The sequence below is a fragment of the Mercenaria mercenaria genome, chromosome 11 (assembly GCF_021730395.1).
Source record: "Mercenaria mercenaria strain notata chromosome 11, MADL_Memer_1, whole genome shotgun sequence".
Taxonomy (NCBI): Eukaryota; Metazoa; Mollusca; class Bivalvia; order Venerida; family Veneridae; genus Mercenaria; species Mercenaria mercenaria.
The window spans coordinates 7654758-7679721 of NC_069371.1; the positions used below are offsets into that span (position 1 = coordinate 7654758).

Consider the following 24964-nt stretch of genomic DNA (forward strand, 5'->3'; position numbering starts at 1 on the left):
GTTTTTTTGTATTTGTAGCTACTATAAAACAAGAGCACCGCCTTGCGGGTGCTGACGCTCATCTGATTTTTTTTGTGTAATAGAAATATTGTCCTACCCATGATTTTCTAAGTCTAAAAAGGGCCATCATTCTTGCAAAAAGCAGGATAGAGTTATGTTTCTTGATGTACAGTGTCCACTTATGATGGTGAAAAACTGTTGCAAGTTTTAAAGCAATAGCTTTAATAGTTTATGAGAAAAGTTGACTTAAACATAATACTCAACCAAGAAAATGATTTTCTAAGTCCAAAAGGGGCAATAATTATTGCAAAAAGCAGGATGGAGTTATGTTGCTTGCTGTACAGGGTCAGCTTATGATGGTGAACAAGTGTTGCAAGTTTCAAAGCAATAGCTTTGATAGTTTAAGAGAAAAAGTTGACCTAAACATAAAACTTAACCAAGAAATCTGATATTTTCTAAGTCAAAAAGGGGCCATAAATCTTGCAAAAAGCAGGACGGAGTTATGTTTCTTGCTATACAGGGTCAACTTATGATGGTAAACAAGTGTTGCAAGTTTTAAAGCAATAGCTTTGATAGTTTAGGATAAAAGCTGACCTAAACATAAAACTTAACCAAGAAAACTGATTTTCTAAGTCCAAAAGGGGCAATAAATCTTGCAAAAAGCAAGATGGAGTTATGATTCTTGACGTACAGGGTCTGCTTATGATGGTGAACAAGTATTCCAAGTTTCAAAGCAATAGCTTTGATAGTTTAGGAGAAAAGTTGACCTAAACATAAAACTTAACCAAGAAATCTGATATTTTCTAAGTACAAAAGGGGCCATAAATCTTGCAAAAAGCAAGATGGAGTTATGTTTCTTGCTATACAGGGTCAGCTTATGATGGTGAACAAGTATTCCAAGTTTCAAAGCAATAGCTTTGATAGTTTAGGAGAAAAGCTGACCTAAACATAAAACTTAACCAGGCAACGCCGACGCCGACGCCGACGCCGACGCCGACAACCGCTCAAGTGATGACAATAACTCATCATTTTTTTTCAAAAAATCAGATGAGCTAACAATTGATCAATCCGAGAATTCGTTCTGATCATATGGAAAGGGAAAACTGTAATTAAAATCTTTACTGACAGATATCCCGAGAATAGACAGGATAAGTATAATATAAATCAGAGTAAAACAAATATTATCTAAATTCGATGTTATACCACTGAAGCCTAGAACTGCTGGACGCTGCCAATGACACAGGACGAAAACTTGACAGAATCTGCCCATTGCTAAGTCCATTTTATTCGTTTTTCGATCATATTATTTATCATATGACCAGTCGGTTTCCTAAAGAAATGGCTGATGTATCAACCGGGTAACTTTGGGTTCCAGAATACTATACACAATTTACACTAAAATTGGATTCTTACGATAATAAAAAAAAAAGAATTTGCATGTGACATTCCATTTCCTAGTCAGTCTGTGTCGGAAGTTAACCTTTGGAAATAGGAAACATTAGTGAAAAAGTACCGTGTCAGTCGTTGACGGATTTAAAGTGTGCAATGAACGTTATTATCCAAACATCAATACAATTTCTAAATTTCTTCTTTCATTGCAAGTGTAGTCAATCCAATAAAAAAGGAGTTTTATGTACTAAGGGCGCCTAAAATTGATTTAGAGCGTCGTCTGAACTTGTTCACTGGTCTATATCCAAAGGGATGTTTATCGTTTAAATGTCTTTAACATACTGTAAAAGTGGCATAAGAATTGCATTCGTATCAGTAGTTGATTTTAGAACCACAAAATAAATATAATTTCTGACAAATTCTGATCCAACGACGATTGGATTTTGGGCAACAATTTTTGCATCTGGTAGAATGTCTTGCACATGAATACTGCTCTGTTGCAGCTTTTTTGACCAGTCGTTCAAAACAAACATCCATACAGTTTGTCTTGCCTTTTTTGACAAGTTTAGATTAAATTCTTTAAAAGTAAAGATCATCCATTTTTGTTTTTGCGTTTGATTTGGCAAATCAACAAAACCAAGAATTCCCATTTTACAAATTGATGGGGGGTTCTTTATGTTCAACAATCCAATTTTCGCGTTTTTCTTTCTGTGAGACATCTGTTAAGACTTTCTAAATGATAACACAAATTGCAGTTTATACAAATATGCATGGTTTACGGAAATTTCTTTCACGGGTTAAGTCTCAACTCGTAGTAACATTTGATATATTTGGCAGATTATAACGGGAAGTGATATCGACTACTTCTATCACTTGTTAACCCCCTACAACCGGAACCATTCTCGTCTATAACACTGTAAATCAGGGCGAAATGCGGATTGATTCTTAGTCTTGGCCCTTATTATTTGTGCAGTGTCTTATGTTAATACAGACAAAAATAACATGAGGCTTATTAAAATGTTTTAATGTTAAAATGATGTCTAATTACAAAGCAATTGCAATTACAGAATAAAATGTCAAACAGGCAGGTCAATAATATAACATATATAAATATAGTAGGGAAACAAATCGGAGACGAACTTATTCTGCATAGTAATGTTCATGTACACTTATGAATGATATATAACATAAAAACAAACCATTTGCCACATTTTCCTGAAATTGGAGTCGAAAACAAGTTAAATAACTTGCTGATATTCTTTTTCTTTACAATTCATTTCATTTATGGAAAAAATCAATGATCCGTTACATGAAAATGCAAAACACTGGTTAGAACTGTATGTTTGATAAACTCTAATGTTCAACGGTATGTATGACATCCCATTGGCACAAAAGCAGAATGAAGATTGCAACTGAAGTCAAAATGACATAGTTAGAAAAGTCCATAAGTGGCCTAAAATAAATTTCGTATATTATGAACAGCATAGCAGAGAGATGTTCTTGTGCAGAAAAGAATTGAAAAATATTCAGAGTTAAACCATATTTGGAGTAAAAAATCCTGTATGTTTCTTTTGATTTCAAGAAACTGTGAACTGAGTCTTTCAAACCCATTTTTAAGCGCCGCTTTTCGTGGAATTACCCACTAGTGTATCACTGAAGGTTCCATGTGTACCACCGTATGAACACATCTGCGGATGAATCCAACTTGTTTTTGTACTTGTAGCATGTGTAAGTGTTGAGTTCTTCTCAACCCGAAGCTAGAGGGCGTGACCGGTAGCATGCATTTCCACTACCGTTAACGGACAGGCTGAACCAAACCAAGCCTTCAACATTTTTCGTTTTTGTCGTGTTGAGTGACCTGTTGAGTTTTCACTTTTTCTATTTTTTTATAATCTCACTGACCGCCCGTGCGTGCGTCATTCTGGTTTGCCATCAATATAGGGATTTTAAAATACCTTGGCATAAATGTTCACCATAACGAGACGGCGTGTCATGCACAAGACCCAGACCCCTAGCTTCAAGGTTAAGGTCACATTTAGAAGTCAAAGTTTGACAGGGTCTATTGTTTCGTGTCCGGTCCATAACTCTGCCATTGATGAAGCGATTTTAAAATAACTTGGCATAAATGTTCCCCATAACAAGGCAATGTGTCATGCGCAAGATCCTGAGACCTAGCTCTAAGGTCAAGGTCACACTTAGAGGTTAAAGGTTAACATAGTCTGTTTCTTGTCCAGTCCATAACGCTGCCATTGATGAAGGGATCTTAAAATCATTTGGCATAAATGTTCTCTATATCAAGACGACATGTAATATGCAAGACCAGACCCCTAGCTCCAAATTTAAGGTCACACTTAGAAGTCAAAGGTGTTTTGTCTGGTCCATAACTGCCAATTATCAAGGGATTTGAAAATAATTTGATACAAATGTTAACCATATTGAGAAGGTGTGTCAAGCTTATGACACAGGTCTCTCGGGTCAAGGTCAATATCACGAAATGATGTGTAATTTTTTGCACAGACAACTCTAGCATTCTTGGGCATGCTTCGGGGGCATTTGTCACAAATAGTGACAGCTCTTGTTGCATTCAAATGTACGCAACACAACTCGATAGCTGTGTAAATGCATTGAACAAAAGTATTTAAAAAAGTTGAATAATATGTCTCTTAAACAGTATCATTTCTCTTGCTCTCTCATTGCATTCAAAATATAAAATTAGTGTAAGGATTAAAGGGAAAATGCGTGTATGTTTTGGTGTCCCGCTTTTTAAATGGACCAGCCATGTTTGGATTACGAGGCAACCTTGCCTTTTCTTTCTAATACCATGAAAAAAGCAGGACGATACCTGATAACTATTCTTGGATAAGCCTACGGCCACATCGGAATGAATCCAGTAGAACTCGAACATTTGACCTGCAGTTTTCTTGGCGAATGAGTTGATCATTAGGTCACAGTATATGTACATAATTTAAACTGGTATAATACAATAAAAATGTTAATGGGGAAGATGTTTGTTACACGTGCTTTTTTTGTTCCATATATACACTAAAACTTCAAATATTGCATTAAGTAATAGTACATTGTATACTTGACCTACCAATTTGAACATATTAAAACAAGAAAAGTCTGTTCAATAGGTTCGTTTTGCTGAACAAACAATTAAAAGTACCAGATTTATGTATATTAATGTCTACTTTATAGTTTCAGCTGATTCATTTCAGTCAGTAATTCAACACTACAATTTTACATGAATCAGAAGAATCTTTTCCTCTTTTTCCTTTTTTGTATAATTTTCATACATACTACAACATTCTTGATGGTCGTCTCGAATATTAATAGAACATTATATATTTTGTTTTATCTAATATATTAGAATAAAACTTCTGTATTAACATGGTAAATGTTACAGACTGTTAGCGTAATCTATTTCTGTTCATTTAGAGATTTTTGTGCATAAGCTGTTATTGTAATATGTAGTTACGCCTATGGGGTTTAACAGTAAGTATTGAAACATACAGAGGTCTCCTTCGTGTAGACAATATACCGTCTAGGACAATAAACCTGTAAAGATAGTAACAATTATTGGTCAGTGAAAGCTTAGTGTCAAAGACCCTAGACAGAAATGTAAAGGAAGAATAACTAGAAGCACAGCAAACGCTACGGAGAAGGTTATACACCACACAGAATCCCCCAAATCGGTGCAGTAGTTTTTTTAGTCTATAACTTTGGTTGGTTATTTTTATTGTACCATTCATACTATCTGATATAGTATAGATTATATAAATTGTTATAGATAATGTGTAAAATATGATGAAAAAGTTTGTTTCGATTTAGTACATTAGATGCAGTACAATTTTTATAGCTAACGATGAAAGAACATTTGTAGTCTGCCTCCGAGACATTCTTTTCTTAGAGCCCAACTTTTCCTATCGCATCCTTGTACTTAATTCTAACAGTGATAAGAACTTTTATGAGTGATATTTCATGTTTACAATAAATCGTTGTATTTCAATGCGTTATCGCAATATTATTCATCATGATAAAAAGAAATACTAAAATTAATTAGATTACTAACCTGCTACACATGCAGTGAGATAACTAGCCACTGTTCCAGTCACAAGTAATCTAAATCCGAGCTTGGTTATCTCCGGAAGTCGGTGAGGGACAAATGCCGTAACAAGACCGAATGTTATTCCAACTGTCGGAATTGATGCAAAACCACACAAAGCATACGTCACTATGACCTCTGACCTCTCCTGACGATAACAAATACACACATTAATGAAAGTCTTAATTTTATGATATATGATAATAAAATATTGACAACATAATAAAGTATCAATAATAAAACGTACAGAGCTATTTGTCTTGTTACAGGTATACCATAAATTATTCCATTGATGAACTCATTTAAACCCTTGACTAAAATAACAGAATTATAAAATCTTTGTTGTTTTGTTATCTAACAGTTGGATTTTATACTAAAAATCCCTAACATTTCTGGAGGAACGAAGATCTTTACTGCTGTTAAAACATTTTGATAATCAGATAAGTAATAGTTTAAGAAAACAAGAACCATACATAGAAGAAATTAACTATCAAACTAAATACAAAATGTTTAATTCCGAATAAAATAATTTAATGAAAGTGATCAATTTTAAATCAATAGATTGAAAAAATATCAAACCGAGAAAATGCCTCCAGTCAAAGTCATGTTCCAGTTTGGAAGGAAAATATCGCTTTGTCTATCATAAGTAAATGTTTCATTGAACGCCGCTGTGTAAGCGTCTAAACGCTGTCGATTGTAGATAAGCCGTCCAAGGTAAATGTACGGAATGACAGGACTGGATAATGTACGCAGCCCGAGGAATTCACCAGCTCGTAAGCAGTCTTCGCTTTCAACTCCCATTATATACACCAATGGGTAAAACAGATAAGACAAAATTAGCTGAAAAATACAACGTTAAGATTAAACTTTATCACATCATGTCTTCTATCAGTTTGCTTCGTTGCCTTCCAAGCATGTGTTTGGTGCTTTAGTTGTAACACGATTAATAGTCAGTCTAATCAGTCAGTTCGAATCTAGGTCAAGATACGTTAATTTCTGAGATGCTCTTGATTATTTTCATCCAAATTAAAATCTAGTAAAAGTTCATCCCATGACAGATGGTTTCACGTATAGGTGTAATACAAAAGGCACTGAAAAAACGCGGCTGATTAATTACAAAGAGCTCTGCTACAGTTGCTGGACATGCTTATTCTAATTACCATTTTCGGTGATTTCGGAGGGCTTTCTATTGCTCTGTTCCCCTCATCTGAACGGTGTGTATCTATGTTGAAAGTGGATGTATTTCGCGGTCACCTTTGTTGGCGCCCCTCCTTGCATTATTTCATCACGAGCAGGCACCTGGGTAGAACCACCGACCTTCCATTAACCAGCTGGATGGTACCCCTGTACCCCAGGCTACATCTTATGGGATATGTATTTCTCAGTTAATTCGGTTTGCAAGAGCGTGTAGTCATGTTGAGGATATCAATCAACGAAACTTATATATTACAAATAAGCTTCTACAACAGGGATACCTTTCCAAATTTTACTATCGTAATTCAGATTTAATTTTAAAATACAATAGCAATTTTAAGACACTTCTGCGAGAAGGTTTATCAAAACCCGATTTTTATGGAGATGTGGTTTACAAACTTCGTAAGATTTTGGGTCATGGCAATTTTCCAATTGTAATTGGTAAAGTCATTAAACGTTTTATGAAAAGAGATTATGACCCAACTGTTTTGAGACACACCGCATGTTTGGTGTTCAGCCCTTTTACAGTTGGACGCTACGCTTTCCTCTTTCATTGTGTCTGACGGAACAGGTGGTAGTAGTTCTTAAATCCCACCAGGACTGAGCTATTATGATTTCCGTCTTCTGGCCTGTTTCGTCGGGCCCTTAAGGGTGTTTCCCTTGTTGCTCTGTCTTCTGCAAAGGCACTGAGTACATGCGTTTTAGGCTCTTAAGGATTGCATTATATATATACATACATATATATATATATAGTAGATAGAATTTATACGAACTAAATCACCACCACAATATACCAGAACAATTACGGCAAAGCGCCTAGCAGTAAAACGAACACGCACATGCCACAGCAAGTCCACTAACCCAATAAGATTAGTTTCGATGCTGCTTTATATACGAGCCCGAATTGTACTACACATTCGTACTGGTTCAACATTTGCATATATATACTCAAATCTCTGTTTTCAAGTCTCACAAATCAGTAGTGACATTTTAGTCTTTTTAACTGACTGGGACCAGAGAAGCTATATTTTGTCTCTCTGAAAGTTAACTGGATCTCGAGGATACGTTGAATATATATATAGATAATTTGCATTAAGGGATATAATTATATTCACAACAGTTGACTTTCCCATACGTGAGATCCGCTAGGATACAAGTTCGCATTATAAATTATTATATAGTAGATAGAATTTATACGAACTATATCACCACCACAATATACCAGAACAATTACGGCAAAGCGCCTAGCAGTACAAACGAACACGCACATGCCACAGCAAGTCCACTAACCCAATAAGATTAGTTTCGATGCTGCTTTATATACGAACCCGAATTGTACTACACATTCGTACTGGTTCAACATTTGCATATATATACTCAAATCTCTGTTTTCAAGTCTCACAAATCAGTAGTGACATTTTAGTCTTTTTAACTGACTGGGACCAGAGAAGCTATATTTTCTCTCTCTCTGAAAGTTAACTGGATCTCGAGGATACGTTGAATATATATATAGATAATTTGCATTAAGGGATATAATTATATTCACAACAGTTGACTTTCCCATACGTGAGATCCGCTAGGATACAAGTTCGCATTATAAATTATTATATAGTAGATAGAATTTATACGAACTATATCACCACCACAATATACCAGAACAATTACGGCAAAGCGCCTAGCAGTACAAACGAACACGCACATGCCACAGCAAGTCCACTAACCCAATAAGATTAGTTTCGATGCTGCTTTATATACGAGCCCGAATTGTACTACACATTCGTACTGGTTCAACATTTGCATATATATACTCAAATCTCTGTTTTCAAGTCTCACAAATCAGTAGTGACATTTTAGTCTTTTTAACTGACTGGGACCAGAGAAGCTATATTTTCTCTCTCTCTGAAAGTTAACTGGATCTCGAGGATACGTTGAATATATATATAGATAATTTGCATTAAGGGATATAATTATATTCACAACAGTTGACTTTCCCATACGTGAGATCCGCTAGGATACAAGTTCGCATTATAAATTATTATATAGTAGATAGAATTTATACGAACTAAATCAACACCACAATATACCAGAACAATTACGGCAAAGCGCCTAGCAGTACAAACGAACACGCACATGCCACAACAAGTCCACTAACCCAATAAGATTAGTTTCGATGCTGCTTTATATACGAGCCCGAATTGTACTACACATTCGTACTGGTTCAACATTTGCATATATATATACACTCAAATCTCTGTTTTCAAGTCTCACAAATCAGTAGTGACATTTAAGTCTTTTTAACTGATTGGGACCAGAGAAGCTATATTTTCTCTCTCTGAAAGTTAACTGGATCTCGAGGATACGTTGAATATATATATAGATAATTTGCATTAAGGGATATAACTATATTCAGAACAGTTGACTTTCCCATATATATATATTCAAGAGCATTTTTGTGTTTTACATTACATGCCTTCTGTTGCCTTTACGTATGCTAGCGTTTTATCTAGCGGGGATAACTTTTTTACACTATCTTGTGACTTTGGAACATGGTGGGGGTAAGAGTGAGGTGAGGTGCACCATAAACTGGTTTAAACTCCCCAGTGGTTATTTTGCCACTAACCGTTCCAACTCGGTGCCCCACGGTGTTCCTGTGTTTGTTTGTTTTGTCCATGTGTCTTTATTTTGTGTGTGTGTGTGTGTGTGTGTGTGTGTGTGTGTGGTGCGAGTGTTGTTCGTGCGTGCCTTTGGGGAGGCTGCGTTTTTGGAACGTGGCTTTCCCTGTTGGATATTCTTCTTTGTTTTTTTCCTCACATGAAGAATTCAAAGCCTTGAATGAGGCTCGAACATCAATGAAGGGCAAGTGATTTGAAGTCGGTGTATATATAAAAAGAAAGAAAATGCGAAAATTTTCTTACTTTGAGGTGAGATATATTCTATATTCACGAAAAACAAAACAAATTTTCTTTTTATTTTACACCTAATTACGTTGTGATATGCATTTTGCAACAAATTTCAATCTCAGCGCGGGAAACAAACAAGCGTAAACGAAAATGACGTCAGACGTTTTGTGACGTTAGAAAGACGCACACAAAATAAAGTTCCAGTTCATTTTATTTCTTGCTGCATAACGTTATGAAATTCTCACTGAAATGCTTACTGAACATGGAAGAATTCAAGATGATATTGTTAACTGATATAGATTCAAAGTATCTGTTTCGGTAAATGTTAGTGGTTATCTGAAAAAAGCACTCTACCAAAAAGAGAAGTATATTGTATGTTATGGTGTTTGTCCGATATTTGCTGAGGAAGCAGATAATGTATAACTTCAAAAGTATAGTATATTTACTAATTCATCAAAAAACCGATGCTAAATTAAAACATGCTTGATGTACTGATTTAAAAATTGAATAAATTCCCGTAAAATAATTTATATCTAGAAAGAAATTTGTCGGATTTGTTCCGGAAATGTAGAAATTAACAGACAGAATAATACCATATTTATATAACACCATTTACATGATAAGCACGTTCAAAGGCGCTTTGAGCGCGCTGTGGAGTTTCCATTTGTTCTATTTTACATAGCGAAGTCTTTCCTCTACTAGTATAGACAGTGCGATCTGACCAGAGGGACAGAGTGAGATACCGCCCACGAACAAAGAAAGGGAAATCGTATTTTAGATACAGGCCTGTCAAGCTAACATATCATAGCTCATTGCGAATAGAGAATCTGGTTCTTTAACGCGTCCTTGGTATAACGCCGATACACAAAAATCCGTCTTTCGGGGAAAAACAAGTACTTGCCTCTTATTTAGGTGGGAGACACTCAGGAGCATCTATGAAATTTCCAAGGCTTGGACCCCGGACCTCCGGATTGACAGTCAAGTGTGTTATCACTAGACCATCAGGCCCCCTGATATTTACACAACATTGAAAATAACACATGGAAGATTTATATACTTTTATTTACTTCCCTTTGAAAACAGCTGATATCACCAAACTGAAAGTTTTTAAACTTGATTAAATCACCGATTCTTTTGGTTACAGCTACTTTTCGGTCTCAGGCTGCAATTGATAGTGTGTCAAAAATTACCAAAAAATATCAAAAGAGGATACAATGTGAAAACCTTTTAGGACAGTGCATGCTTGGTGATTAACCCCCTCTACAGTTAATCACTACGCTTTCCTATTTGATAGTGCGATGACTAAAAAGGTGTAAGTCTCCTTGATGCGTTTCTCTTAAATCCTACATAAAACGGACAGGGAGTGGAGCTTGCTTCGTGGTGCCCTTAAAACAAGCTGTTGAGTACATTGGTGTAATTATTCATGTACCTTAGAGTGACCCTATTTTTATGTTTTACTTTATATGGTCTGGTATTTTGTTACTAATGTTAGAGATTTTCTCAGCAGGGAGTGTTTTCATTTACATATCTTGTCTATGTTGTCTTGTTTGTTGTTAGAGTTTCTTTCCTCTTTCTCCTTCCTACCCCTATTAACCCAATCCCATCCCTTTCTCTTGCATTTACGCTTCCTTGCATTTGCTGCCTCTCTCCTTTTACCATGAGTAAATTATCGTGCCCACCATAATTTTATCCGCCAGCCGACCTTAGACGGTGTCCGACTGTTGTTTTTATGTGTTTGTGAATGTATATCTGTGCGTGTGTCATGGGCGGTGCCACATAGTGTTTTTGTCTTACTTGTCTGTTTATTTGCCTGTGTTTGTTAGTAGTGTGTTTATGTGTATTTGTCTTTTGTACGTGCGCGTCGGTGGCATTGTAGGAATACTGCAATTAAGGAACGTGTCTTTCCCTATTGAAAATACATTCTTGTTCCATCTTCTTCCAACCTCCGACCTTTTTATTTATCCCTTACCATCCCATCCCAATTTGTCTGTATTTTGCTTATTTTTATAATGTACTTGTTGGATTTACTAAGCAACCCGTCTACAATATTTTCCGTTACAGTTTCATATCATCAAAAAAGTAAAGATAAAGTAGACTCTCTGGACGCATTTAGCACAGAAACCACAGCCAAATCCATACCTTGCAAAGTACTTCAACCAAACATTAATAGAAATTATATGGGAAACATATGGAGACGAGATATTACCAACTAATAAAACTTAATTATATGAAATGTATAAAAATGGAGTAACAAAAATGACAGTGCATAAAATGGAGCGGTGACTGGGTTGTAAAGGAAATTGATTGCAGCAATATACAAGACAGTATACACAACATATAAACACAAGGATGAATATTCCAACAGGGAAAGCCACGTTCTAAAAACCGCAGCGTCCCCAAACGTAAATCCAACACACATTCGCACATACACACGCGCGCATGGTAAACACACACGGACAAAACAAATAAAGGAACACAGTGGAGCACCACATTGGAATGGTCAATGGTAAAACCACAGGGACAAAAAGCAGCAAAGCCTTTGAAAGGTCAGCAACCTATGTAAAGGAAACTGAGACATGGGATTAAACGCGTTGGTGGTATGCCAACTCTACATTTGTGCTATTTTAAACTAGTTACTAGGTAATATACTAGTGTCAGTAACATCTTTCCGCTATGAGATAATCTTTAATATTAGTGACAAAACATTTAAAAAGGATAAATCCAAGGTTGGCGTTTTGCGAGTTGCGGTTTCGGGAGGTTGCATTTTTGGAACGTGGCTTTCCATGTTCGATGTTTATCTTTGGTTTATTTTTCAGTACATCAATGTGCTCAATAATCTGAAGTAAGAGCAGGAAGGACATAATGTTTAAGGGCTCGACTAGGCAAACCTAGGGACTAAGAACTACTTCCTCACTCTGAAGGAGGATTAAAAAGTAAAGCATCTGAGTCACTTGGCCTCACACAACAGTAGTTATCGCATCATTAATTACGAAAATGTAGCGATTAATTGTAGATAGGCCAATTTTGAAAGCCAAAAGCATGCATTGTGCTTTAAGATGTTTACGCTGTGTCCTATTTCAATCAATCTAACAGATTTTAAAAATGTCCGACCAGGCAATATAATCTTAAAATATTGATAATTGATATAGTGTCAAGCGTTAACATACTTACCAATACCTGTATTACTGCAAAAAGTCCTTGCTAAAATTGCTATTATAACATACGAAATATTCCAAATCTTACATTTAATGTAATGTGAACGTTGACTCTGTCACCAAACCATTCCACAGTTTTATTCAGCATTTCTATGACAGCAAGGCTAACAATCAGTAACCCTATTATACTTGCTGAGAGTTTAAGTCCATTTGTTGTACCAACTACTAGTGCTTCACCTACACTTTTCGGTGCAACAAATCTAAAAATGAATAAAAACGAAGCACCTTTAAGATGTGCAGAGAACTTATGTGAATGTTTTATATCAATATATCCTTAAATTAATAATATACGCATGCTCCGATTCATCATGTACCGGCAAGAACGTAGGTCTTAATTGAATTTATTCGAAAATATTTTGTCTTTTGCAATGCCGCTCTGAATATATCAAAATACTGACCTGACTAGATGTTAGAAATAAAACCAATTCGATTTAAATAAAGAAAGAATTTAGACCACTAAAAAGCTTTTAAATTAGTATTTTACCTTCGTTTTCCTTCCGTCCCATTTTCCTTTTCAGATTGTCTATACTTATCCTCCATTTCATTTAATAGTACAGCTTCTTTAATATTTTCGGGGCTTTGTTCGGTAATGGTATTTGAAAATATATCTTTCGGACTTTCATCTGATAAAACAGACACTCTATATTTGTTTCTTTCTGTCGTATCAAGTGCCATTTCTGGTGTATTTTCTTGAAGGTCTTCTTCCCCAGTATCGGGGTAGACGATTTTAGCACATACTAATGCTGCAGGTGCTGACATAGCCGACGCAGCCAACAGGTATTTTAGCGGCACCTGATAATACAATATCAACTGAATAAAATATTTAAGAAGATACCCTTGAAACACGGAACGCAAGCAAGAAAAACAGCAAAGTCGATATGACTGAATAAGTTTATGAGAGGTAATGAAACGTCCAACACCCCTTATTTAAACTGACCTAAAATATTTCATAAAAGAATACTGCTAGCCTTCACTGACATAACAAAGGGGTCCTTAATCGCTCAGCAGAACTTCGCATCAATAGAAACAGTTTTCAAAGTTTAAAATGAAATCATACTCACACACAGTATGACCTTTAACGTTCTTTATAGGATCACCCATGGAACATTTCTGTGAAGTTATTTCAAATTCATAACAGCGGTTTAGGAGGAGATGCTAATTGAACATTTTTTCTATTTTTAGCCCTGGTCGCCTCAAGCGAAACTTTTTGAACAACGTTGAAAAAGACCTACCAAAGGACATCTATCTCAAGTTCCACCAATTTCAATAGACATAGGCAAGATGTCTTTCTATCACAATGCTGACGGACGGACAGACCGACGAACGAAGGGCAGTTAATAATCATATTAAATAACAGTGCGCACATTGGGCGCTGGTGATCTAAAGCAATTGTCAGAGAATTGTTCACTTAAACTGAGATTTTATGTTGGAAAATGTGTAAATAATACAGTGTTTTGTATTTAAATGCAATTGCATTTTCTGAGAAGGTATAAACTTAAACGATATATTTTTTGCAATGGAGAAAAAATAAATATTACAGTCAAGAACAAAACATTCAGGCGTCATATAAATCGAAATAACAAATACTCACTCCGAACGCCATATACTGTATTAGGTTTGAGCCGGCACACGAAGCAAGACCACCCACACAAATAGCAAAAAGCCTTGATGTTGGCATCGTGAAGAGATACTCATACATCGTTGCACCTGACTCTGCCTGGAAGTAACATAGAGGCTATTTGATTGTTTAAGTGTAAGTTTGAAATATATTTCACTAAGTAAAGAAAAAAAAGAATAGTGATATATATCACGAACTAGCAAACTTTCGTTTTTATGTCTTTTTATCCTTTAAACCAATTTCTACATATTGCCTTGAAAACAAAAGACATCGGACATTTTTATATTTAGATTGCCTATCCATTAAGCTGAGCTAGGGCCAGACTTCTGAAGGAGCATACGAAACATAGTAAAAGATCATTTCTGGATGTATTCTAATAATTTGTACAATTTTGTAAACAAAAAACATGACTTTATTGACATTTCTCATTCCCATTTCTATTGAAATGTAAACAGTAATCATTTTTCAGTTTTAATCTTCCTTCTCCCCAGTGACGCAACAAAATATTTTACACGCCTTTGTAAATAATTATTATCTATGTGTGTTGCAAAAGTATGGTTTGGCCACAGGGTGAAACGTGTTCAAAATTGAAAAAAAAACTACCTACAGGATGTGAGTACATTATTGTTACATAAAATATTTTTTCACAATTATTGCATTGTTTCCTAACTCTTACATTCGATAGTTTTATTCGTTTTTGTAAAACATTCAAAAATAGAAAACACTAGTATATATGTCGAACAAAATGTCAAAACACCCCGACGTCACAATTAATACCCCGACGTCACAATTACTAACATCGACACCCACAGAAGTAACCCCGACATCGACGTCGTCAACACTTACCCCAACCCCGATGCAACTGGCAGAACTATCTAACCTTTATCTTTTTCTGTATAAATTGCAAATGCATAATATTGAAGTTACATCCACATTAATGTCAATACTAGCTAGATAGGTTCTGTGCCATTGATATACTGGGCCATTCGGTGTTCTACCATTACATGTTGTTTAATTATTTCGTATTGGATTAACACTTATCACATTTATCTGTTTTTGTTATAATCACAGGTCATATGGTGACTTTCCAGCTTTGATGGCGGAAGACCCCTCCGTGCATTACTTCATCACGAGCAGGCACCTGGGTAGAATCATCGACATTCCGTAAGCCAGCTGGATGGCTTCCTCACATGAACAATTCAACGCCCCGTGTGAGGCTTGAACCCACATCGATGAGGGGCGAGTGTTTTGAAGTCAGCGATCTTAACCACTCGGCCAAGCAGGCCCCAGTCATAAAAATTGCATGTATATATTATATAACTATCACTATAATACCCGGTCAGTATTGTACATGTGTACTGCATGTGTCAATACAGTATAACAATAGATGTATAAAAAGCAAACAAAAGGCTATGATCAATGGATCAGTTATCATGGATACTCGGGTGAAAAGAACTTAAGTGTGTGTGACCCAAAGGTTTGTTCCACATTTTTTTCTTTTGCTTTTCAGTTACTTTTAAAGATGTTAATAAAACTAATAATCTACATTGTAAAAGTTTATTTATTGTTTCAAAACATTTTGTAATTGACATACATTAAATGCCTATGCTTATTTCATTGAAAACACACATTGCACATTTTACAGAAAATATGACCCTTAGCCGAAAAATGCTAGAATTTCAACACAACAAATATAAAATAAAATTATGTTTGTAACAGTCTGATGGCAATATAATTTATTTTTGAGGATTTGAAGCCATTTTATCAAAATATCTGTAATTATATTGAATTTCATGAAATTGCATTTAAATTTAGTAAAACTCCCTAGAATACCGTGTACCGATTAAGTGTTTCGACCAATATTTCAGAACGTGCATCGATATATTTCAAGCGTTTGATAAACGCAATTTATGACTTTTATATTGTTTAGTAGTGGAGAGAACTCGTGTCACTTGGGAAGTGTATGCATCTCAGTTTGCTTTCCTCTTAGCTGATGTAATAGTCATCAACGTAATATATTTTCTACTAAATTATCTGTACGTATAACTCTTATAATGTAGTACGAAGAACGTTGACAAAAAGGAAGATATAAAACAGCGGACTTTCTAGAAAACAAGCTTCAAACAATTAAATGACTAAGATAAATAAAACGCTCTAACCTCTTGTAGAAATTACATTTAAACACTCGAGTAATAATTACTTATGAAGCACACTTACCACACCTAGAAATAATTATTATAAACCATCAAAAAAGAATGACTGATAAAACAATCTTACCCCTCCAAGCAAAATATTTGCAAAAGCATTCATTGCCTCAGGTGCAGACACGTCAAGTATATACGCCAATGGATAACCTACGAGCTTCACAATAAACTGAACTGCTCCAACATATATAAGCACTTGAATAACAGCAACAAACACGATAATGGAGGGAATCACCTGAAAAAATGAACAATTGATCAAAAGACATTCATTGAAGTGATATACTTGTGCAACTGCAAATAAAATCAAGAGCAGCAACTGTTCTACAGCTTTTGCTGTAGCTGGAGATGTAAAGGTCACTATATCACTTCATAAGACCTAGTTGTCAGTGGTTGTCTGCGGTTAAGATAATATGGATACAGTACCTTTGAACGTTTATTCAGAAGACAGACAAAACGATTTCGAAGTTTAGGTAATGCGGCACAATTTCATATTACAAGAATTCATTGTTCTTTGTAAAAAGCATAGCGTATTATCAAATATAGGGTACACATTTTCATGTCCAAATGTCAAAAATACACTAAAATAATATCTGTTAAAAGTTAACCCGATCGTCATACGCTTTATTTAATATTGTTTTTCCATCGTATGCTAATACGTGTCGATAATGATTAGTTTATTTACAAAATTTCCTATAAACGCGACCACTGTTACATGAGAGCAGATATTAGAATTTATAGCGTAATTTTTAATGGGGTATATAACTGTTGTAGGTTTCACATAGGTATAAATTATATCAATGACGTCTAGTAATAAATTATGCAAGAGAAATAACGCCTGCTGTGTTATAAATCTCGGCACATCGTCCCTTTCGAAAGCTGCAAGGCGTACAATTATAAGCTATGCGCTTTGAATACATTAGAAATTTGCCAAGTTCAGACGGCGTAAAATTTTAATATTTTACTCCAGTTTTATTACAGAAAAAACTAATAGATAATTCATATGCACAACCTCATTTAATTTATTAAACTTTTAAAACTGAAATTCAGTGCACGTTCAACCAGTTCGTTATCAAATCAGTTCGTTATTCAATAACGGATTTATTTGCAATATCTTATAACATAACCCAGATTAACGGAAACGTCCTGCCGGTACCGAGGAGTTCTCTACAGACGCTAAACAGTTTACTGTACGTGATGCTATCAATAACATTTGTAAAAAAGATCCTTTAAAAGCAAAGAATGTAACAAAGAAGAGTAATAACAGACTCGGCACTTCAGCAGCGCTTTTCTAGCTAAAGAAAAACGTAGTTAAATAGTTATAACAACAGTGGCCGGATATGACCCAATTTTACGATCTTGTCTAAAAGTTACAAAAAGTTTTCACTGAAGTGTTTTAAAGGACCACTCATGTTGACTTATGGTAACCTTATCCTTGCATACGTTTCCCGAATCCTATCATGTTGTGCCAGGCATAAGGCAGGTAGATAATCAGTCATGATTTTTAACTAACTGGTATTTCAGTACCAGGCCATATCTTTTAAATATATTTTGTTTCAATTCCAGACTCAAAGTGGGATAAGCATCTTTTACCTCAAGTTCTTAAACACTAGACCGGGGTGTACATTATGTTTTACAAAACATTATACGGAAAAGAATGTTTTACATGTGTTTAAATTGTACCTGCATTGCGAATACATGATCCAAATATTTCTGCCCAAAAACAAACGCGGAGCCCACATCCGAATAGCTTATGAATTCTATCAAACGATCTGAGAACCACATCAGAGTTGTCGTTCCTGAAATAATGAGACTGAAATTGAGCTACTAACTAGCAGTTTTATATACAAAGCATTGAAATTAGAAAATACACGGCTTAACAACAAACACTAGAAAAATGATGCACGTTAAAAAGGCTTATTCACACTTAATCTGACACAGAAATGTTGACATGGACTCATTACAAAAAGAGTAAGATGTTCCTGCCAAAGCAACTGTTTGGACATGCTATTTTTAATATATGAGATTAAGATACAGATATTTAGTTTCCTTAAGTAAATAGTTATAGTTTAATTTAACCATCAATAAGCTTTTCAAGCAATTCTTTATTGGAATACCTTAAATAGTAAACTAGGTAGTTAGCTTGCTAGAACTATACGACAAATTTGTGTTAAAATATATTTACATTGGATGTAGGTCATTTCTTTGAAATACAATATTGAAAAAAACACAAGAGAAATTTGAGAACACTTTATTGGCGTTCAAGCGATTTTTAAATTTGGGAACGATTCATTCTTCTATCTATCATAAATGGCGGTAAATATTCTATTCAGTTAACATTGCAATTCATTCAATCTTTTAACAGAACTCAAGTCGTGTAGTTGTTGCATTTTTGCCTTTCCTGATCATATATTCCAATGACTGTCAGTACATCTGTAAAGCTTTTGATTTGCTCATTTATTACTTGATAAAATCATAGTACTTGGGGACCTCCGTTGCCGAGTGGCTAAGGTCAATGACAAAATCGCTTGCCCCTTGCCGATGTGGGTTCGAGCCTCACTCGGGGCGTTGAATTCTTCATGTGAGGAAGCCATCCAGTTGGTGGTTTTATTCGGGTGCCCGCCCGTGATGAAATAATGCACGGGGTGGCAGCTGCGGTCTTCCTCTACCACCAAAGGTGGAAAGGTCCTGCATGACCAATAATGTGTCATTGCAACGTTGAACCCAACAAAATACAGTTATCAACCTCCTAATATGATTATCTCCATATTAGCTTTTAACGCGTACTTGATTTTTCCCTGTAAACTTAGATATATATTATAACAACTACAACGTTTTTGTGTAAGAGAAAACAAAAACAATCAAAGGAAATGCAATTATAATTAGTTAACATTTTACTTTCAGTTATTCCCTTTATTAACACAAAGGGTGTGAATAACTATTAGAAACGAAATGCATTGAATTAATGTATTGGCAGAAATTCTCTTTGGTGTAAACAATGTCTTATTCACTAGTTTCAATTACTACTAGTTTGTCTATCCACAAACTGTTAATAAAATTAAGCATTATCTGTCGTTCTAGATGCTTTTTAGCTTAAATATGCGCCGTACTGTCTATCACACATGTTGATTGTAATAAGCCATGTTTGTGTTCTAGTCTTGGAGATATGGGATTAACTCTTTACTCTGAAGGCGTTTCTAGGAAAGAAGGCGTTTCTAGGAAAGCTCATTAACATTTTATTATAAAGAGCATTGTTTCCTAACATTTGGAAATAACTTTTAAGAGAACATAATACCTTTTTATGGTTTCAAAAGTAATTTGAGATATACATATATTTTACTTGCACTTTACACGATATCTCAAGAAATGATAACGTAACATGTAAGCTGTAAAACTTCTACGCTCTTAGATCAATAAAAAATATTGTACCTGCAGTAGTTTTCAATACGAAAAGTCCAAACAGGCATTGCAGGATTGTACCATAGAATACACAGTGCCAGTTTATCTGAAAATACACGTAGTTTGTTATTCTTACTTCCTATTTGTTAACTAAAAAGCTGTAGAAACAAATTATTAAGAATGTGGCAGTTATTGAAAGGCCTCATACAGATTTAAAGTTGACGTAAGTCAATCTGAAGGTAACAGATAATTGTGTAAGTTCCGGTAAACTGTGAACCTGCATACTCAATTAGAAAGAATGTAAGGTTGTCAAGCGTTTACTTATTTGTACTTAAGATGCTATGATCAACACCGTAAAACGAACCCTTGTTGAGGTAAAAATGTGTATTACACAGAAAACATCGTTTTACCGATGACAGTCTATTTGCTATCCGATTTCATCATTTGTAGAGCAAATGTTTTCATAACCACGACATGTGTCTAATTACAAGTAAAAGGATGAATCATTTGGTTTAGTTTATCAAGCAAAATCATACGTCACTCGGTTTGAGTATGCTTATCAAACGAAATGAAAAGTGCAACCCATCTAGTGTTAGTTTAAGCGTCATTAAAAAAACAACAACAAAAAAATACATTGAATAAATTTCATGACGTCATATTTCAAAAGACTGTAATTTATTGCCAATTTCCGCTAAAGCCTTTCTATTAACTGCGTAGGACAACGTATCGTATGTAATAAATATCGCGGTCAAGATATTTGTCCGAGTCTGACGTGCAATTTATTATTAATCTCAAAGACGTTATGTGTAAATTTGTGTTATGAGTGGTCTTCACAACAAGGAACGCAACATACTCTTCTGCGGTTGTTGGAAAGCAGGATCATAAGAAGTATGAATACAGCAATGCCAACCAGCGGAATCAAATTCCTCGTGTCTTTCAAAGCGACATTTACTATGACATAAACTAGAAATAGAGCACTCCAGACAAAGTACAGACTCCTGAAAGTATAAAAATACGTTGTTTATAAATATAAAAAAAAACATAAGAATAATAATTTATGTTGTCTGACAATGTTCAGACACCTGTAAATGTAAGCAACGTTTTCTTAAACTATCGGAAATCAAACATTCCAACTAACGTTGTTGTTTCTCTCAAGGTTAAGAAACATATATATGCTTACAAATCTGCATGTCAGAGTGGAAACAAAACTGTAGATAAATAACATTGTTGCTTGCAAACATCAATACACCAAAACGCAATGCTTTTGACAAGCTGCTGAAACTTGAAGATTAATATAATGTTGTGTGCCAAGGAGCAGTAACCTGAAATTTAGTAGTATCGTTGTTTGACACTATGCAGAATATACATAGAGTATTCGATGTGTGGCAATGACATTTTAACAGAATCAAATGACTGCAACATATAGGTACACACTATTATAAAACCTTATTTACATATAACAGATTGCATGTACCTGAACACAATTTAAAGTGTTACTGAATGTAGAAATTAAATCCTTTTTATGTCATTTTAAATACAGATAAGATATGATAATATATACAGTCAAACCTGTGTTAAAGACCACCTCTGAACAGAGACCACCTGGCTCTAAAGACCACATGTTTTGTTTCCCATTTTAGCATTTACAGCGTATTTTAACCTTTGAATAAAGACCACCTCTCAATAAAGACTACATTTTGGCTCTCCCAAGGGTGGTCTTTATAGACAAGTTTGACTGTATATCGATTTTTGTCTAAACTCTGAACATGGTAAAATTTCAAAGTGACTTTACGCTGCAAAATATTTTATGAAACATACCACTGGATAATTTTCGGTCGCCTGCCCACTGAATAGAGTGTGTATACACTTCTACAAAATATTTTCCATGCCGTCCTGAAACATTCGAAATTTCTCAGCTGCTTCCAGCTTATGCATAAAAGTCCAAATACCGTGAACACTGTCAGACGAATAGAAGGCTCATCTCCAAAATTGCAATACATCGCGTAACCATAGTAGGCAAGGTAAAGGACCAAGAAGAAAATATTTCTCACTGTTTTGAATCGTTGTTTATTTTCCCGAAATAAGTCATTAAGAATATTTGTGATCTTGTCAATCTTCGAGTCATTTTTATTGTTACTTATAATCTCTTTCTCACAGTCACTTGGTTTTCTTCCATGAGACGTTGCAAAACCATTTGAATCCATACTCCTGTTGTTTCCTTCCGTTACCTTATAAGACTTCATTTTAAATCTAGAAGAAAGTTAAATCCCGAATTTCCTCGAACAAAAACAATCCATGAGATATCAAACCTGTAAGATATATATATGAGATTTATTTACACAAGGAAAACTAGGGTTTTGAATGAACGTATTAATCCTAGCGTGAAGTATGTGTCTTTTACATTCCCTTGGACAATTCATGACATATCAAACTATTAAGATATACCTGACATTTATTTTCTTTATATGTACAAGGCTTGTGAATATGAACTTACTAACGTATTAAAATAAATCCAAGTTCAAGTCTATAAAACACTTTCTGTTGAACAACGTCAATTGAGAAACCAACGATCTGATTGCTTCATAAATACTAGGCTTGTGAAGGAACGTATTATCATAGGCAAAATGTATTAATTGATTGGTTCCTCTTTCCATACTATCTGTAAATATGCATTGATGTTTTATCAATGTATATGTGTCATCAAGGAAACAGCTACTTTTTGAACTTTTGATGACCTTTTTCATTTGTAAAGGTTTAGTATATGCGTCAGCAAGCTACAGGTAGTACTTCACATTTAGAACGGAACTTAAACATCACAAAAAGTTTTTCAGTTTAAGCAGATGTCGACGGTTCCACCCAGGTGCACGTGTAAGCATCATATAATGCCAGGAAAGGCATCAGGGTTCTTCTGCAAATAATAGCATGAACTATAAATATGTCAATGTGAAGTCCATCCCCTACCGCTCCCAAGGAAGAAACACTAGAAAGGATGATAATTCATCCCGTCATTACGATGTAATTTAGCAGGTATTTGTCAGGTATCAATGATGCATTTATCTAATATCTTTAATACCAGTCTAAAGGAAGTCATCAGTAAGACGTTGTTTGTGCCTTGTGGTGGCCGTAAAAAGTCTCCAATCAACGCTGTTATATTTCGATCCTTTCAGATCGTTCAGCATGGCATTTATGTTGTGTTAGTGTACTATTTAATTTTTCAGCTCGAAATTTCGGCCTGGGTTGTTCCAATACTCCCGCTTAAAAAGCTTTGGGTATTGTTTAATCACCACTTGGATTTGGTGCTTGCTTTTTAATTTTGTCTTTTGGCAGTTTCTGTGATATGCAGTTTAGGGGGCTTGGGTAGTGTTGCATTTTCCATTACTGCTCATGAACAGACTCAATCAAACCGAGTCTGCAATTTTCACTGTTTGCTTTGTTCTCGGTGTTTCCGAGGGATCTACTTTCCAGATTTTATTTACTTCACAACAACGAGTGTTTAGTGCTGTGTGGCGGCCGTAAAAAGTCGCCCCGACTTCATCTCAGTGTTGTTATATTTTCTGGTCCTTCGGGATCATTGATTTCAACTTATTTAGATTTGAAGATTGAATACTGCTTAAGCCGGTGCTAGGGAGCGTGGACAGTGTTGCGTTTTCTATTACTGCTCATGAACAGACTCAATCAAACCGAGTCTGCAATTTTCACTGTTTGCTTTGTTCTCGGTGCTTCCGAGGGAACTACTTTCCAGATTTTATTCCGTAACCATAGATCCCCTCCCTAAATTCCAGTTTGTTTTGTTCTGCTCATTGCTTTGTCGTTGAGGGCAAAGCCATTATTTTATCTTGGGACCATACGCCGCTTTTCATGGAATTGCACTCTGTGCATCATTGAAGGTCCCATGTGCACCGCCGTATGAATATATCTGTGAATATCTCTAAATTATATTCTTGTATTTATTACATGTGTAAATGTTAAATTCAGCTCAAACCGGGGCTGACGTATATGAACAGGCTCAATCAAACCGAGCCTACAACATTTTCATTAATGTCGTGTTAAGCGACCTGTGGTTTTCAACTGTTTTATTTTATAGGGAATCTGTTCGCAAATACTTTTACAATAACTCCTAATATAGCGTACACATTTTGCTAGTTTCGAGTATTTCGACATTTCCGGAGTTTACTGTGTTTTAGAAAAGAAGAAACAAAAAATCCACAGGCCACTTAACACGAAAAAAATGAAAATTCAGGCTCTGTTTGATTCAACCTGTTCATGAACGGTAATGGAAAAGCATGCTACTGTCCACGCCCTCTAGCCCCGTATCTAGCAGAACGCAATATTTGCACATATAACAAGTACCAAATATTTAGAGACATTCCGAGATGTATTCACATGGAAACAGCAATGATACACTAATAATGAGTGTATAATCAAATGAATAGTGGCGTATAATCTCCAGACAAAATAATGGGATTTCCCTGAAGGAGAAAACAATGGACAGAACTAAAGAAATTAGAATTCAGAGTGGGGATCTGAGGTTATGGAGCCTGCATATCAAAGAAACTGCTAAAAGACAAAATTAAAAAGCTGACACCATACCTTAGATGTGATTTCACACTACCCAAAACTATGAAAATGGCTGTTTTGGAACCACCTAAGCTGAAATATTCTAATAAAATAGAAAAAGTGGAAACTCCACAGCTCGCTTAACATGACTAAAACGAAAATGTTGTAGGCTCGGTCTGATTGAGCCTGTTCATGGACGGTAGTGGAAATGCATGCTACCGTCCACGCCCTCTAACCCCGGGTTGAGCAGACCTCAAATTTACACATGCTACAAGTACAAAAATAATTTAGAGACATCCGCAGATGTGTATGTAAAACATACATATCTTGGTGGACGATCGAAAATGAAATTGTGTCACGGCTGCAGAATTTCTCTTTGTTCTTGG

General features: G+C 35.3%; 1 protein-coding gene across 2 annotated transcripts; it reads right to left on the minus strand.

The window, feature by feature from the left end:
• Positions 1 to 2396: 2396 nt before the first annotated feature.
• On the minus strand, positions 2397 to 22624 carry LOC123531484 (solute carrier family 28 member 3-like). 2 transcript variants are annotated; one of them, XM_045312491.2, is made up of 12 exons: positions 22520 to 22624; positions 21840 to 22330; positions 20875 to 21019; positions 20052 to 20127; positions 18306 to 18421; positions 16699 to 16860; positions 14395 to 14520; positions 13288 to 13595; positions 12832 to 13003; positions 6074 to 6334; positions 5462 to 5642; positions 2397 to 4947 (listed from the first exon to the last, which is right to left on the minus strand). In XM_045312491.2, the coding sequence occupies exons 2-12, from the start codon at positions 22262 to 22264 to the stop codon at positions 4934 to 4936; spliced, it is 1986 nt and encodes a 661-aa protein (XP_045168426.2). In that variant the 5' UTR covers positions 22265 to 22330; positions 22520 to 22624; the 3' UTR covers positions 2397 to 4933. The 2 variants fall into 2 exon arrangements, with proteins under 2 accessions (XP_045168426.2, XP_045168425.2); XM_045312490.2 differs by having other exon boundaries at positions 22516 to 22624.
• Positions 22625 to 24964: the final 2340 nt, after the last annotated feature.